This window comes from Xenopus laevis, chromosome 9_10S (genome assembly GCF_017654675.1).
Source record: "Xenopus laevis strain J_2021 chromosome 9_10S, Xenopus_laevis_v10.1, whole genome shotgun sequence".
NCBI lineage: Eukaryota > Metazoa > Chordata > Amphibia > Anura > Pipidae > Xenopus > Xenopus laevis.
This window is the reverse complement of record NC_054388.1, coordinates 2,276,188-2,292,799: the sequence shown is the minus strand read 5'-3', so window position 1 is coordinate 2,292,799 and position 16,612 is coordinate 2,276,188. Positions and strand designations below refer to the sequence as shown.

Here is a 16,612-nt window from a genome sequence, read left to right as displayed (position 1 = left end):
GAGAGAATAAAAATCTGTGTATGCAGATTCCCCTGTGAACCCTCCTGACTTGGATGGATTTTGTTCTCAAGCTAATCTTGGTCACTTGTAACCTGGCCTTGAGGGCAGAGCCACCCGCTTGGCTATAAGAGCAGTTCTTTGTTATTCTGGGCTGTGGAGGGATACCTCTGTACTCTCCCACAGGTAACTCACAAGTCTATAAAAACTCTAGAACCCCTGAGGCATATTCCACACAGGAAGAACATGTAGCTGTTAAGTGTGATGTATTGTTTTCTACATCCTAGTAATAGGAAACAATAAAAGGTCCCTTCCAGGTAGTTGTGTGCCACAAGCCCTACATTCAGAGGCTCAATGATCCCGATGTGACTCATGTTCTATTACACAGCTGCCTGGAATCTCCGTCACAGTCGGAAATGTAGCTTCATCACTCCCATTCCCAATTATTCACACCTTTCAAATAGGGACAATTGGGAATGTTCTACTCAGTTAAATTTTATTTGCATTGAGGTCAAAATCTTAGTTCCTGGCAAGTGACAGGTGACTACTGCTCATGGCTCATCACAGTGGTTTTATTGGTTACTATTTATACCTGCAGTTAAATTACTGTCAGGAACAACTGTCAGCCCTGAGGTACCTCAGGTGAGATTGGCAACATAACTCAAGGAGAAGCAGGACTAACCATAATAGCAGTCAGTTTTTGGTTACAATCTGTGTGCCCAGTTTCCAAGGAATAGGATGTTATCCTTATAGAATGCCGCCCATTAATGGTAAGATCCACTTATTTGGCAAGGACACCAAACAAGCCGAGCTTTACCCGATTTCATCCGATCTTTTGGTCAAAAAATGGATCATAAGTGGGACCTACAGAGTCCTTTTTGGAGAGAACAGTATCAATGTGCCCACGTGGTCCTGCCCGATCCATATTCGCTTCATTTTCAGCCAGAAATTCATTCTCAGGACCTTCCAAAGACCAGATACACAGGCTGCTAAACTGCCAACTCCAACTGGAGGCCTCCAGTCTACATCTCTATGCTTCCTATCCACCTAATGTGTTTTACTCTCTTCCAAGAGAACAAACAGCACCAGCAGAACACTCTATTCCTTTTCATTTTTCCAAGTTATAGAAGTCAGTAGTGGTATTTTCCTAAAGTCCATCTGGAAGGTTCACCAACAAGTCAACCACCATTTCTTTATTGTGCCTCCTCATCCTTATAGATCTCACACCCTTACTTTTCAGCCAGACAGAAACATATAATATTCAGTTTGACTTTTGTGTCCAAATATTTATCATGGACTATATGTGCCCTAGGCTGGAGTAATGGCCTGGAATGCACTGAGCAAATATTTTTGCACTGAAATCTGCATGTGCAAACAGCGGCCTAAGCCTTTCTTGTCTTTTGTTCCCAATCTTCCAGTGTTAATCGATGGGAAATGAAGACTGTGCCTTTGCAAGTATATTGCACATCTTATATATAATATTCCACTTGTGCTCATTCCACATGAACTTGATGTGACTACAGACTGCGGTTACGGAGCACACTCCAAGGTTACGAAACGCGCACCAGTTTCTCTCTCTGTTTATTTTTAACAATCACTGTTGCGAAATAAGAGCAAAGAGGAAACTTACGACTGAAACATTGTCTGTAACCCCGAGACAACTCATTCTTTTGTTCTTAAAGGTTCGTTTATGAACCTGAGCTCAGGAACAAAATGATAAATGTGTTGAGAATTCGCTGCTCACAAAATTTCTGTGCCGAGCAAAGTGTCATTGTGTGTGCAGTTAAGTCTGTTCTAATTAATAATAAAGTGAATTAAGGGCTCCCTATGGGCTTTTTCTACCTGTCTAATCGCTGTCTGCCCGATTTTTCACCTGCTATCCCACAGTCACACTCCCTTCCCAGAGACTATTATCCACTGTTACTATAGGCACCATCTCTCCCTACTATACCTGCTATCCCACAGTCACACTCCCTTCCCAGACACTATTATCCCACTGTTACTATAGACACCATCTCTCCCTACTATATCTGCTATCCCACAGTCACACTCCTTCCCAGAGACTATTATCCACTGTTACTATAGGCACCATCTCTCCCTACTATACCTGCTATCCCACAGTCACACTCCCTTCCCAGAGACTATTATCCACTGTTACTATAGGCACCATCTCTCACTACTATACCTGCTATCCCACAGTCACACTCCCTTCCCAGACACTATTATCCCACTGTTACTATAGACACCATCTCTCCCTACTATATCTGCTATCCCACAGTCACACTCCCTTCCCAGAGACTATTATCCCACTGTTACTATAGGCACCATCTCTCCTTACTATACCTGCTATCCCACAGTCACACTCCCTTCCCAGAGACTATTATCCACTGTTACTATAGACACCATCTCTCCCTACTATATTTGCTATCCCACAGTCACACTCCCTTCCCAGAGACTATTATCCACTGTTACTATAGACACCATCTCTCCCTACTATACCTGCTATCCCACAGTCACACTCCCTTCCCAGAGACTATTATCCCACTGTTACTATAGGCACCATCTCTCCTTACTATACCTGCTATCCCACAGTCACACTCCCTTCCCAGAGACTATTATCCACTGTTACTATAGACACCATCTCTCCCTACTATACCTGCTATCCCACAGTCACACTCCCTTCCCAGAGACTATTATCCCACTGTTACTATAGGCACCATCTCTCCTTAGAAAGTAAATCTCTCTCTCTCTCTCAAAAAAAAAAAAATCAGAGACTAAATACATTTTATTTTTTTGGCTAACCAAGTCCTGTCTGCTAGTGGCCCAACCTTGGCTCCATAGGGCAGCTGCACTTACCTGAGTGAGGACTTACCCGAGCAGCAGCAACAAGCACTTGTGCAAGGACCAACACCTCAAGAGCTTGTCACCGCCATAGAATCAATACAATGAACCACAACAATAATCATAAAAACACCTGCTGGTTGGTTGCAGAGACCCCCCCCCCCCAATGGTTGCTATGGATACAGCACAGGGAGGAAGCTTGAGTCAGGCATTTGCTCCTAATGGGATAACAGGTCCTAAACTGCCTATTCACAGGGAAAATACCAACTGCCATTGGCACATAAGTATCCAGATCTGTAGGAGCAGCCATCATTGCTCAACTAGAGAAATACAAATCGGCAGGAAATCTAGTTTTTAGTAAAAGTGCCATACATAAGGCCTCTAAACCATGTATATAGTTAGTATAATGTCTGTATGTCTCAAGTATAATGTAGAGCCAACTGAGCCCTGCCCACAAGAGGCTTTTTGGAAGAGCATAACCCCCCCAACAGGCATTTGTATTTAAATATATAAAACATGATTTTATTCCAGTGTTTTACAAGGATGACATTAGAAGTAACAATAGAGTGCAACTGCTTCGTCCGTTCATAGGAGAGGAGAGAGTTTTCCGTCCCAGCGAGGGCTTCCTGATCGGCCACATGATGCTCCGTGTTGCAGACACACGTATCCATAGGGACAGCAGTGCACCATGTCTGGGCAGCACACACCCTGTAGGAGACATTACAATAAGGAATAGATTCTATTCACTGCCCAGAGTCTAGAGCCCGTCACTCACCCAGAGTCTAGAGCCCGTCACTCACCCAGAGTCTAGAGCCCGCCACTCACCCAGAATCTAGAGCCCGCCACTCACCCAGAATCTAGAGCCCGCCACTCACCCAGAATCTAGAGCCCGCCACTCACCCAGAATCTAGAGCCCGTCACTCACCCAAGTGTAAACACAACAGTTCCAGGCGCCTCCAAGTCCTCGACAACACGTCTGTCCATCAGAGCAATAAGTCTGAGCATCACACCAGACATAATCCAGTCTCTGAGCTGAGGTTCCACTGGGGGAAATCTTTGCAGCTTTTTGGGGGGGCAAGTCACAAGTACCAGCAGCCAAGTTACAGGTGTAGCCAGTGGGACAGCAGTGCTGATGATCAGAGCAACAAACCGCCTGGAAGTGACACAAGATTCAGTCTCAGGGACTTCTAGGCACATTTATTAAAGGTTAAATTAATGTGGGTTTTTAAAAACTGCAAACTCAAGTTATCCCTGGACCTCTCCCATTGATTTACACAGCAATTCAGCAGCTTTTAGGTTCTTAAAAGAGCCAGAGAAGAATAAATCAAGTTTTTAAAAAAAAAAAAAAAAAAATCATTGGAAGAAAAAAAAACAAAAAAAACAACCCATAGTCAAATGACAGTTTTGACCATTAAAAAAACCATATGTGATTAATCAAATTCAAATTCAACCCCTTAATGTGTGAAAGGTCTACTGGATTAAACAAGAACGAGAGAAACAGCAACACCTTTACTTACCTCCTGCAGTGGGCAACAACTCCAGCCTCCCCCTTCTCCAGGGCAACAGGTGGTACCAGATGGGCAAGAGTGGCTTTCGTCACACCAGTTGCCATCAGAGGACAGAGCCAGGACCTTCATGAGCCCCGGGAGATTGAGCCGGCCCAGCACACAGGTGCCACGTGTATCACAGGTAAAGCCCTGGGGGCAGCAGTGCCAGTGATCCGAGCAGCACACGGCCTACAGGGGAACATGGCAGGTGCCAAAAAGCAGAAGATGAGTCAGGGGGCTCAGTAGCCACAGAGGAGCAGTCTAGATCACACTTCTGGCAGCACCAATAGGATTAGGACTGTTTGGGTCTCACAAGACAAAAAGGAGCCCAATAGCTTAGTTTGAGAATATGCCTCAACTCCCTTTAGGGTCACCCAGATTTTGGATGTTAAAGCACAATGTGTGCAGCCATTTAGGAGACCACTACAACCATCTGCAGTCAGAATGTTCCTATGGACAGAGCCGGCCCAATCAGGACAAAGAAGAGGCCTTTGATCTGTTCAGTACGAGCCTCATAAATACAAAGTTCCCTCTGTAGGGTAATGGCAGCTCCTACCTGCGCTATAGGGCAGCATCCCCACACCCCAGACTGCATGCGACAGCAGGTTTGTCCGTCATTACAGGAGAAAGAGTCGTCGCATTTCACTGTGGTACCTGCAAAGACATGGTCAGGAGGAGTGTTACTCAAATTGTTACAGGGCCATTGCTACAAGAAGGGATTGGCTGCCACATTCTACCAATGTCTCTCTAGACTGCACACAGAGCTTACAGTTAATGTCAAGGTCTGTAAGTTGCCTTCACATGCTCCTGTGGGTCAGGCCAGTCCATAATGTCTTTAAGGCCAGGATTCTAGGGGCTTTACATTAACTCAGAGCTCAGCTCACTGCACTATTTTTCTCTGTAGAAGGAGGAGACAAGCAATTACCATCTGGATGGGGAAATAGGTGACAGTTAGACGTAGGTGGTGTTGGTGGAACATTGCAAAGAGTTACATCTTTTAGTTAAAGCTCCAGCAATGTGAACCAGACCAACTGCATAATGGCCAGTAAGATTGGTGTGGGTGCTTTATAAGTAATCTGTACTATAAATGACCAACGTACTCCATACTGCTATAGGATACAAGGCTTGAAGGTTTAAACTGTCAATGCTTTTCCAGGCAGGAGCCAAAGTGAAGTGTTGCTAGACCTGGTCCTACCATCACCCCCTTCTACACTTACCTTCTTGTTTCAGAGATGGAGTCTTGCTGAGCCAGGGGATGGAGAGCCCCCCACTCATACACTGTGATCCAGAGCAGGTGTATCCAGGGGGGCAGCAGTGCTCATGGTCATCACAACACACTGCCTGAAACAGGGAGACAAGAAAATGAATGTTTGTGAAGGACAGTCATGAAGTGGACACTAAAGACCAATATAAGATGCCAAGTTATCACACCTGCGCTATAGGGCAACACCCCCAGTCCCCGGATGCCAAGAGACAGCAGGTTTGTCCATCTGGGCAGCTGTACATGTCGTCACACTTTACATCTCCGGCTGTAGATCAGGACGGGGAGATGGTAGGAAATCCGTATATAAAGAAAAACAAATGAAACTCCCCATCAGAACATCTAGAATGGAACATTTCCTATAAAAAAAAATGGTCTTGTGCTTTGCAACACTAAGGTGACCTCTGTACCCCGTGTCCCTCAGATTTCAGCACTTACCCTCCTGTTTCAGAGCTGGAGTCTTGCTGAGCCACGGGATGGAGAGCGCCCCCTTCTGGCAGTCTCCCTCAGAGCAGGTGTATCCAGGGGGGCAGCAGTGCTCATGGTCATCACAACACACTGCCTGGTTAGAGGGAGACAAGGAAATATGACAGTTTCCCCAGAGGGAGGGAGATCTATAGGTTGGTTCCAAACCAGACAAGTTCATACCTGCGCTATAGGGCAACACGCCCAGTCCCCGGATGCCAAGAGACAGCAGGTTTGTCCATCTGGGCAGCTGTACATGTCGTCACACTTTACATCTCCGGCTACAGACACAAAGTAACATGGAAGAAGAAAGTGAGAACAGAAAACCGATATGTGACAGTTCCTCTCAAGTTTAGTCCATACTACTGACCCAACTACACCACCAGTCCATGTGAATAAATACAACTGCTAAAAGCTACACGGGAGTTCCAATAAATCAATTTTTACGCCAACGGTGGCACTAAATCCATCATTTATTTGATCACCTGCATATGTGCATTTCAATATGTAGGTAAGACCAATAGACCAGTCCTAAAACGCATATCTGAACATTTAAACTGTGTCTCTAGACGAGACACTAGTTCAGCTGTAGCCAAACATTTGCTGCGTAATCACACAGGTGAATTGGGATATTCTTTCAAATCAACAGAGCCGTGTCCAATATTCGAAAGGGGGATATGGAGGTCTCTCTTCTGAGAGAAGAGGCATTTTGGATCTATACATTAGACACTAAAGTTCCTCATGGTTTGAACAGAGAGAGGGAGTTGAGTTGTTTCACTGGTCAATAATCAGACTGAATAAATAGATAGAGACAAAATTATCTACATTTTGGAAGAATAGACTATTTCCACCTTCAGTCATTTGTTTTTTTTTTATTTCTGGTTTCTTTTTTGGTTTCTAACATGTTTTGGCATTTAATGTATAAATACAGTGTCTTGATTAAGGTACCTAGTCAGAAACTAATACAGGGCCTTTCAAGAACCTAAAGTCAGAAATAAATGAACATAGGGTCTTCCGATATGAACTCTTAAGAAATATTTAAAAAGACTTTAGGAACATGAGTTTTGATGCATCGTAATCATGTATTTGATATTTATTTTAAACATGCAATTATTCATGTTCCTAGATATTTAGTTAGATGTACCTAATTTACTCAATTCAACGAATTTGTAAATACGTTTAATTAACTTGTATATATTTACTTATATCCATTCACCATATTACCATTTCAATTCTTTCATTTTTGCCATTTTTGTTGTACTCTGTTTAAACCTGCTGCCTTATTATTACTATTATAATTTACTTCAAATAATGTAATGAGGGTTTATAAACTTACATATGTCTAGTGACTCTTGGTCTTAACCCAATATGCATATTATATTGGAGTAGTTTTATATGCTTTGTACCTGTAGGGGGCGCTTAAGCTTCTGATGAAGCGACAGTCATGAAATGCGTTAAGCTGGTTCCCCTGCCTGCTCATATGTTGTGTTTTAATATGGAGCAATAAAGATTTACCATTTTATACAAATTTCGGTTCCCCTACTCCATTTCTGAGGATGCCTTCCACACTATCAAGTTTCTTCTGAACGGGAGTTCCATCAGCCTGTGACCTCTTAAGTGGAGGGTTCCATTAGTAGTCGCTCCAGCTGCTCGCTATACCAAACATAACCAAGCCCCCCCCCCGGAGTTGCATAGTTACACCAGCCTGTGACCCCTGGAGTTGTATAGTTACATCAGCCTGTGACCCCTTTAAGTGGAAGGTTCCATTAGTAGTCGCATTCTATACCATTGAAACGTAACCCCCAAGTCCCCTCTACAGACTCCCAACACCGGATCTACCAACACTATCCCGAGGTGGAACCCCACAGATATGCACCGTGTGCAGTCATTCAAGTTTAGATTTAAACCTACAGCTTGGAAAGATCAACCCACCTTTATGGGTCAGAGCTGGAGTTTTGAGGAGCCAAGGGATGGAGTGTTCCTCTCTGGAGCATTTGCCCAGGCTGCAGGTATAGCCTTCAGGACAGCAGTGTTTATGGTCATTGCAGCACACGGCCTGGAGAGGGAAGAGAAACATTTCAGAGACAAAGCCTTTGTAAGTGACAGACTACACACGTCTTTCCTCCCAATTGCAAATAAAGACAAGGTGCTCACGAGTCCCGGCAACAGAAACAGCACATTTTTCCTTCTATTGTGTACTCATGGGCTTCTGTATCAGACTTCCTGTTTTCAGCTTAAACCTCCAGGGCTAGGGCTTGAGCATGCTCAGTTTGCTCCTCTCTCCCTCCCTGCTGTAATCTGAGCCCAGAGCTATGAGTGAGCAGGGAAGAGACTCAAGCAGGAAGTGATGTCACACCAAGCTAATATGGCAGCTGCTATCCTAAAACAACTTCTAGGGCTTTTAACTCCGGTATGGTAAAGCATTCTACAGAATATAGTGTTATAGTTTGTACTATTGTGGCTAATCTATTGGCAATAAACTGCTGCAGTAGCTTTTTCTCCTTTAAACTGCACAAGTCACTTTTACAGCTACTGCAAATGGAAAAGCTGCCAACTTCCCCCCCCCCCCCAAAAAAAATTTCAATGCTTTGTACCTTCTCTATAGGGCAGCAGCCCCACTTCCCAGATGCCAGGCGGCAGCAGGTGTTGTTATTTGGGCAAGTGGTGGCGACATCACAGGGAACCAGATTGGCTGCTGAGACACAGGGAGCACACGTCAGCCATGTACCCCTAAACAGGTGGCCATTCTCAATGACCTGCAGCTTCCAAACATCACCCAGACTTACAATCCTGCTGGATAGCTGGCATCTGTCGCAACAAGGGGCCCTCTCCATTTCGGGACACACATTTCTTATGGACCAGGTCACACGTGGTACCACCAGGGCAGCAGTGAAGATGATCGGAGCAGCAGACTGCCTGTAAAATATTCTATAAATCAATCAAGAACAGAGGAAGGGGGTACAAGCCTTTCAAAGGGGCATGGGTAGCCGACAGATTAGGGTTAAGATAATCATTTATTTATATAGCGCTGACAAGATACGCAGTGCTTTACTTTTGTTATAACAAACCGGGAATAAATGGTGGATAACACAGGGGTTTGCAGAGTAAAACAGGTTTAGAGGGCCCTACAAACTAAAAGGTTGAGACGTTAGGATTTTAGACCATGATATTTTCTCTTGGGGGGGGGGGAGCAGAGACAGCAGCAGATGACAAAATAATGACAGTTGCTTGGAATAGGCCCATCTATGGGTAAATGCCGAGCCCTGTGTACATTTATAATGGAGGGAGGAGGAAATCCTTACAGACAAGATGGAGCAGCAGCCATACGTGTGGTCAACTTTTTCACAGCAGGTGGAGCCGTCTGGACAGGAAGTGCCATCAGGACAAGGAACCAATCGTTCTTCATCTCCTACACGTGACGGACAAGTTCAGCACTGCAGAGAAACATTCCAGCTCCCCCATTCCCTTACATTAAACTAAAGGGTGACCCTGAGCCAATGGTTGGCAGAACTTACCAAAGCCGACCAACCGCACACGGGCAGGGAGTTTGTTCATCCAGGGGACGTGGTCCTGTCTGGAGACACAGCGGCCTTGTGTGACGTCACACTGAGAGTCATGAGGACAGCAATGTACGTGATCCTCACAGCAAACTGCCTGCAGAATGGTGGCATTTAATATCCGAGACTACAGGTTAGAGATCTGTATCTAGATCTACCCCCCTCTATACCTCTGGCATTGGGCAGCACCCCCAGGAGGACATGTCAGACATCAGGCAGCAGCTGGTGAGAGCGGGACATTCAGATCTTCCATCCGGACAGACGACGGCCGACTGGTTAGAGGCTGGAAACAACCAAAGTGTGAGGAAGAGGCAACAAAACAGAAAACAGAAGAAGTTAAAAAGTGAGAGATGTCCCACCTGGGATACAGTAGTGTCCGTCGTCTGAGCAATAGGAACCCGAGGAGCAGCAGTGATGGCCGTCTTGGCAAGATTTACCCTAAACAATAAAACAGATCATTAAGTTACATTCTGTTACTTAAGGACCAATCTAACTGTATAATATATATATCTCTAGATCTCTACCACCACAGAGGACCAAGCTGGATAATATACTCCTCACCCCCAAACGACATAAAATATATTACAGTTTGGAGGTGATGTTTTTATAAATTTTTTACTGGGGTCTGAATCCGTTGCTAAGGATTCCATGCATAGTTACACATCACTGGGAATGTCTCAGCAGGATAAGGATATAGTGGGGGCTTTATACTGAAGCTTGAGGAGCCCCTTATTATCTAGGCCACAAACTGAATTTTAGGCTGAAACACGAGATCTCCAAACTCATGTTTGTTCCTTTATTAGCAACTGTTGCTCATGGATAAGGAGCCAATGACACTGGACACTCACCGCTTCCCCTTGAGTTTCCTCATTGGCTCCATATCCATAAGCAACGCTCACCTCAGCCAATGGACAACAAGCGCTCCCCCCTTGAGGAGTCTCCCCATTGGCTCCATATCCATGAGGAACACTCACTTCAGCCAATGGACAAGCGCTTCCCCCTTGAGGAGTCTCCTCATTGGCTCTGTATCCATGAGCAACACTCACCTCAGTCAATGGACAACAAGCGCTTCCCCCTTGAGGAGTCTCCACACAGGAATATTCATCAGGACAACTGGAGGGCCCAAAGCAGGAGGTCTGGGAGAGCATCATGGGAAGCGAGTGAGACACGACCTAGAGAAATGGTTATAGTTCAGCTCAACTGCAGCAATTCTAGGCTACTAGTATGGAAAACCATCACCTGAGGGATTAACCAAATGTTGGACCCTTCACTGTGTCCCCCTCAGGCTCCCCGATACCTACCTCTGCCTCAGGGCAACAGCTGTACCCCTTCTCCTCTCCTGGCCTCTCACAGCACAGACTCTTCTCCCCACAAGCGCTGCCATCCGGGCACAGAGTGGCACTGACAGTTGAGATCACAAGCAGGAGAAACCAAGCTGCAGCCATCCTGGGGGGGAGCAGCAGATATTGAAGGGTTAATAATGAGAGTAGAGTAAGTGAGTGTGGATCACAGCAGTAGTAACGGGTATTTATTTATATCAGTGTGGAGGAACAGTTTCTGCATCAGGAAGAAGTACAGAAAGCCTGGCTAGTAACAAGACTATCCGCTCATTAGGGGCTCCCCAAAACCAGCAAGAGGTTCCCACCCAGCAGCCGGAGTATCAGCAGACGTCTCACAATTGCACCGACAGCAACGGATTCATATTCCTCCCGTGACAGACCTGCACTACAGCCCTTACTGCAACTCAAAGGAAAATGTGGCAGTTTGATAAGGGCCAGTTGGACAACCCCCAAGGGCTCCAGCAGCAATAATTCAACCTCAGCCGCTGGCTTTCATACAGCTTCCAGGAACCAATAAAATATCAGGTATTTGGCAATAACAGAACATTCAGCACCGAGTCACATTTGATCCCGTCCCAGTGCAGAACCTGCAAGCCTGACACACACTACATACAGGAAGTCACCTGACACACAACATACAGGAAGTCACCTATTGCTCAGCACCTGCACCCCGAGTAGGGTTGCCACCTTTTATGGAAAAAAAAGCACCAGCCCAATCACCGTGAAGAGCGACTAGAGGGGAAGGACCAACTGCAACACGTGGACCCCGAGTCACTGTCTGGTGCCCCATTAATTCCTCCCCTCTCCCCAGTTATGGGACAAGCCCATTATTCAGCCAACTGGGCAGAACACGGCCGTTTAAAAGAATTGTTCAGTGTAAAAATAAAAACTGGGTAAATAAATAGGCTGTGCAAAATAAAAAACGTTTCTAATATAGTTATTTAGCCAAAAATGTAATGTATAAAGGCTGGAGTGATTTGATGTATAACAAGTCAGATCACTACTTCCTGATTTTCAGCTCTCTTGGTTTACACTGACTGGTTGCCCTGGCTACCAGGCAGTAACCAATCAGAGACCTGAGGGGGGGCCACATGGGTCATTTCTGTTGCTTTTGAATCTGAGCTGAATGCTGAGGATCAATTGCAAACTCACTGAACAGTTATGTCCCATGTGGCCCCCCTTATATTCACTGACTAACTCAGAGTTAGAGAGCTGAAAAGCAGAATGTTGGATTCTGGCTGTTTTATTAGACATCCAGTAACTCCAGCCTTTATATATTACATTTTTCACTAACTATATTGGAAAGAGTTTTTATTTTGCACAGCCTATTTACCCAGTTTTTATTTTCACACTGAACTATTCCTTTAAAGGGTCTAATGGCAACCAGCACATAATGCTAATTCGGCAACCATCACAGCAGCCCAACAAGCCGCCAGTGCAGCTTCATTCACCCAAATCCCATTTTGGCAAGAATTGCCACCAACGTGAACTTTAGCCCAAACACGGACAATCCAGAGCAGAAAACCATTAAAACCTTAAAGTGTTTAACTTAAAAAGTCTAACACACCAAGAAATTATTGCAGTCGGTCTCAAACTATACAGCCAATGCATTTTTTTTTTGGTTGCTGGGGTCAGTGACCCTGAAGCTTTTTTATTTTTATGTTTTTTTTATTGCTGGAAGTTTCAGAATAGGAATGCTAAATTCAAAGACTATCCAAAAAAAAAAAGAAAAAAGCACAGCCAGCGTTAGCATGATGTAGACAACTAGCACAATAAAATTGCAGTTGGTCTTATTTTTAATGTTGTCCTTCAGCCCTCCACAGGGGGGTGCCACTGCCCATAGCAACCAGACACAGGGCTGAAGGAATTGAAAGCAGAAGAGAGTAATGGGAAAACTAAAGCCCCAGACTGGTGTAGCTTGCCCTTTAATGTTTGTGAAGGAGAAGCAGATCTGAGACACTGCCAGGGACAGGCCGGTATTTAGAGAAAAATAAAAGCTTTGTTATGAACACAGAGCAGCTCACAACACAAGCACCAGCCCAATCACAGCAAAGCGCCACTAGAGGGGAAGGACCAACTGCAACACGGCTGAGGGAGTGGAAAACGGGTGAAAGCGGGACAGAACAGGGTGAGAAAAACCTCTGCAGGGAGACGGATCAGGAGCTGCAATAACTACAAGAGGGGCAGCAAGTTGCACCTGCCGATATAGAACCCCACACCCCAAAACTTGAGAAGAGCCCCGAAAATCAAAACTGGAACAAAGGGTTAAACGGTTCAGTTAATTATAAGTGAAGCTGATCAGCCTGACACTTTCCAGTTCTGACTTGGAGAGAAAGTAGCAGAAAGCAGCAAAGAGAAGCTGTGAAGGAGCAGGCCAGGCATTTGCTACAATTAGTTGGAGTCGCAGCAGCAGTGCAGAGAAATGTACAAATTAGAATAATACAGTTGTAAACCTGCCGCTGGGCTGTGGCTCCTTTAACAGCAGGAGGGGGTTAGAAATCAGTCATGTGACTGTCGCTAGAGGAGGAAGCGACGAGAATCAGAATGACAAACTGCAACACGTCCCTGTTAACCCCTCATTGGACTGAGGCATTCCCAGTACAAAGAGGCCCAAATAGTCCTCCAGTAACCCATTATAATAGGGACTGTCTATGGGACAGGTTGCCAGTCCGGCCCACTCAGTGATCCATAGCCTTAGTCTGTATAAACTTCACTCTGGAGAACCACAAAAAATATTCAGTGTTTGTTTTTTCTGCACAACAGATTCACTGATCCTTCATCAGGTTCTCATCAAAAAAAAAAAAAATTGAGATTCTTCAGAGTGAAATTTATGCAGCCTTCTGAAATTGGATGGTTTTGGCAGTGCCATTAATGTACTCCCCTCCTGCCCAGCTCAAGCTGCATCACCTTGACATTCATTCTTGGGTTAATGCAGTTCCAGCAAGCTGGTTGCTATGATCCAAATTCCCCTAGCAACCATGCATTGATTTGAATAAGAGACTGGAGAGACTGGAATATGAATAGGAGAGGCCTGAATAGAAAGATGAAAGATTTCAGCAGGTATCTGGTTGCTAAGGTCCAAATTCCTCTAGTAACCATACATTGATTAAAACAGGTAGGGATGCACCAAATCCAGGATTCGGCCTTTTTCAGCAGGATTCGGCTGAATCCTTCTGCCCGGCCGAATCCAATCCTAATTTGCATATGCAAATTAGGGGTGGGGCAGGAAATCACGTAACTTTGTCGCAAAACAAGGAAGTAACATTTTTCCCCCTTCCAACATTAGGGTTCGGATTCGGTTCGGTATTCGGCCGAATCTATCACAAAGGATTCGGGGGTTCGGCCGAATCCAAAATAGCGGATTCGGTGCATCCCTAAAAATAAGAGGCTGGAATATGAATAGGAGAGGCCTGAATAGAAAGATGAAAGATTTCAGCAGGTATCTGGTTGCTAAGGCCCAAATTCCCCTAGCAACCATGCATTGATTTGAATAAGAGACTGGAATATGAAAAGTAAGAGGAATAAAAAGTAGCAACAACAGTACGTGTTGCCTTACAGAGCCTTGATTTTTTAGATGGGGTCAGAGACCCCCCATTTGAAAGCTGGAAAGAGAGTCAGAATAAGGCAAATTTAAAAAAACCAAGAAAGAAAATAAAGAGCTATGGAAACATTGCTGCAAATGAGGCAGTTGGTGAGATAATAAGAGTTAAATGAAAGGGCTGACACGTGACTCGTGTATCAGGGGGAGCAGGTTCCCCAGTAACTCGCCCACTCGCCTCCCTACAGAACAATGGGCAGAGACAGAGTCAGAATGAGAGAAAGGGGCCACAAAGGAACAGACAAAAAGGCACAGTCCGACCCTCTGTCCCTACAGCAATGAATCCGAGCAGCGTCCGACCCACAAACACTAGAGACGTGAACTCACCCGCTGCCCGGTCTGTGCGAGTCTGACAGCTCCTCGATCGACTCCACTTTTATCAGCGGCGCCCCGCCCATTTACAGCCCTCGCTGACAGGTAATTAGCCAATCAGTACGGAGAAGGCCGCGTGACGGCGTGTTCTGGATCACATGATTACGGCTCGTCATGTGATTGCGGCGCTATTGTAGGACGGTCTTATTGGAGCGTCACGTGTTAATTAAAGGGGTGGTTCACCTTTAAGGTAACTTTTAGTATGTTGTAGAATGACAAATTCTAATCAACTTTTCAAATGGTTTTCAATATTTATTTTGTATTGTTTTTTAGTTATTTACCCTTTTCTTCTGACTCTTTCCAGCTTTCAAATGGGGGTCATTGACCCCATCTAAAAAACAAATGTTCTGTAAGGCTACATATTTATTGTTATTGCTACTTTTTATTACTCACCTTTCTATTCAGACCTCTCCTATTCATGTTCAAATCAATGCACGGTTGCTATGGGAATTTGCACCCCAGCAACCAGATTGCTTAAAATGCAGATTGAAGATCTGCTGAATAAAAAGCTAAATAAGTCAAAAACCACAAATAATAAAAAATGAAAACCAATTGCAAATTATCTCAGAATATCCCTCTGTACATCCTACTGACAGTTATCTGAGAGGTGAACAACCCCTTTACGTTTCCAATCAACAATTAGTTGTGATCAGGGAGGGTTACACGTTTAATGGCACATTCCGAGCATCTTATCCATTAGCCTTAATTTTTTACTTTTTTATATGATAAAACTATTTATCTTCTGATTCTTTCCAGCTTTCCAATGGGGGTCGCTGACCCCATCTAAAAAACAAATGCTCTGTAAGGCTACAAATGTATTGTTATTGTTACTTTTTATTCCTCCTCTTTCCATTCAGGCCTCTCCTATTCATATTCCAGTCTCTTATTCACATCAGTGCATGGTTACTAGGGGGATTTGGACCTTAGCAACCAGATACCTGCTGAAATCTTTCATCTTTCTATTCAGGCCTCTCCTATTCATATTCCAGTCTCTTATTCACATCAGTGCATGGTTACTAGGGGGATTTGGACCTTAGCAACCAGATACCTGCTGAAATCTTTCATATTTCTATTCAGGCCTCTCCTATTCATATTCCAGTCTCTTATTCAAATCACTGCATGGTTGCTAGGGGAATCAGGACCCTAGCAACCAGACTGCTGAAACTGGAGAGCTGCTGAATATAAAACTAAATAACTCAAAAACCATAAATAATAAAAAAAATGAAAACCAATTGCTCTCCAGTTTGCAGTTTCAGCAGTCTGGTTACTAGGGTCCAAATTCCCCTAGCAACCATGCACTGATTTGAATAACAGACTGGAATATGAATAGGAGAGAAAAAAAGACATATAATAAAAAAAATGAAAACCAATTGCAAATTGTTTCAGAATATCAGTCTCTCTAAATTTTAATTGAAAGGTTAAATGTAAAATGAATTCTAAAAGGGGAAACTAGATATTTTTGGAAACGCTGCAGACTTATAAATAGGCTTCTCTCTGACTCTTATGTTCCCAGTACAGGAGACTATTGCTATTATTTTTACATCCTTTTTCATGTGTTTTGTTGGTTGGAGTGTAACCTTCCGAGGCCCGGCCTGATTTCTGCTGTTTTTTTTTCCTTACAATTTTATTATATT

The 16,612-nt window shown here is 44.4% G+C and overlaps 1 protein-coding gene across 4 annotated transcripts; it reads right to left on the bottom strand.

Annotated features, from left to right (window-relative positions):
- Positions 1-3,338: 3,338 nt before the first annotated feature.
- LOC443608 (uncharacterized) lies at positions 3,339-15,049 on the bottom strand. Of its 4 annotated transcripts, none has more exon segments than NM_001091812.1 (18): positions 3,339-3,546; positions 3,764-3,991; positions 4,356-4,574; positions 4,942-5,039; positions 5,603-5,726; positions 5,817-5,914; positions 6,085-6,208; positions 6,295-6,392; positions 8,044-8,167; positions 8,706-8,806; positions 8,898-9,027; positions 9,414-9,520; positions 9,627-9,765; positions 9,839-9,951; positions 10,028-10,106; positions 10,715-10,840; positions 10,970-11,114; positions 14,934-14,950. In NM_001091812.1, coding segments are annotated over 17 exon segments (2,175 nt in total). In that variant the 5' UTR covers position 11,114; positions 14,934-14,950; the 3' UTR covers positions 3,339-3,423.
- Positions 15,050-16,612: the final 1,563 nt, after the last annotated feature.

Excerpts from the sequence above, each read along its gene's own strand:
- LOC443608 (XM_018237431.2), bottom strand. The coding sequence starts at position 15,004 with ATGGGCGGGGCGCCGCTGATAAAAGTGGAGTCGATCGAGGAGCTGTCA. Across the intron at positions 9,521-9,626 it reads TGTGCGGTTGGTCGGCTTTG|GAGATGAAGAACGATTGGTT; the intron begins GTAAGTTCTGCC and ends CGTCACGTGTAG. Across the intron at positions 3,547-3,763 it reads ACTGTTGTGTTTACACTTGG|GGTGTGTGCTGCCCAGACAT; the intron begins GTGAGTGACGGG and ends TGTCTCCTACAG.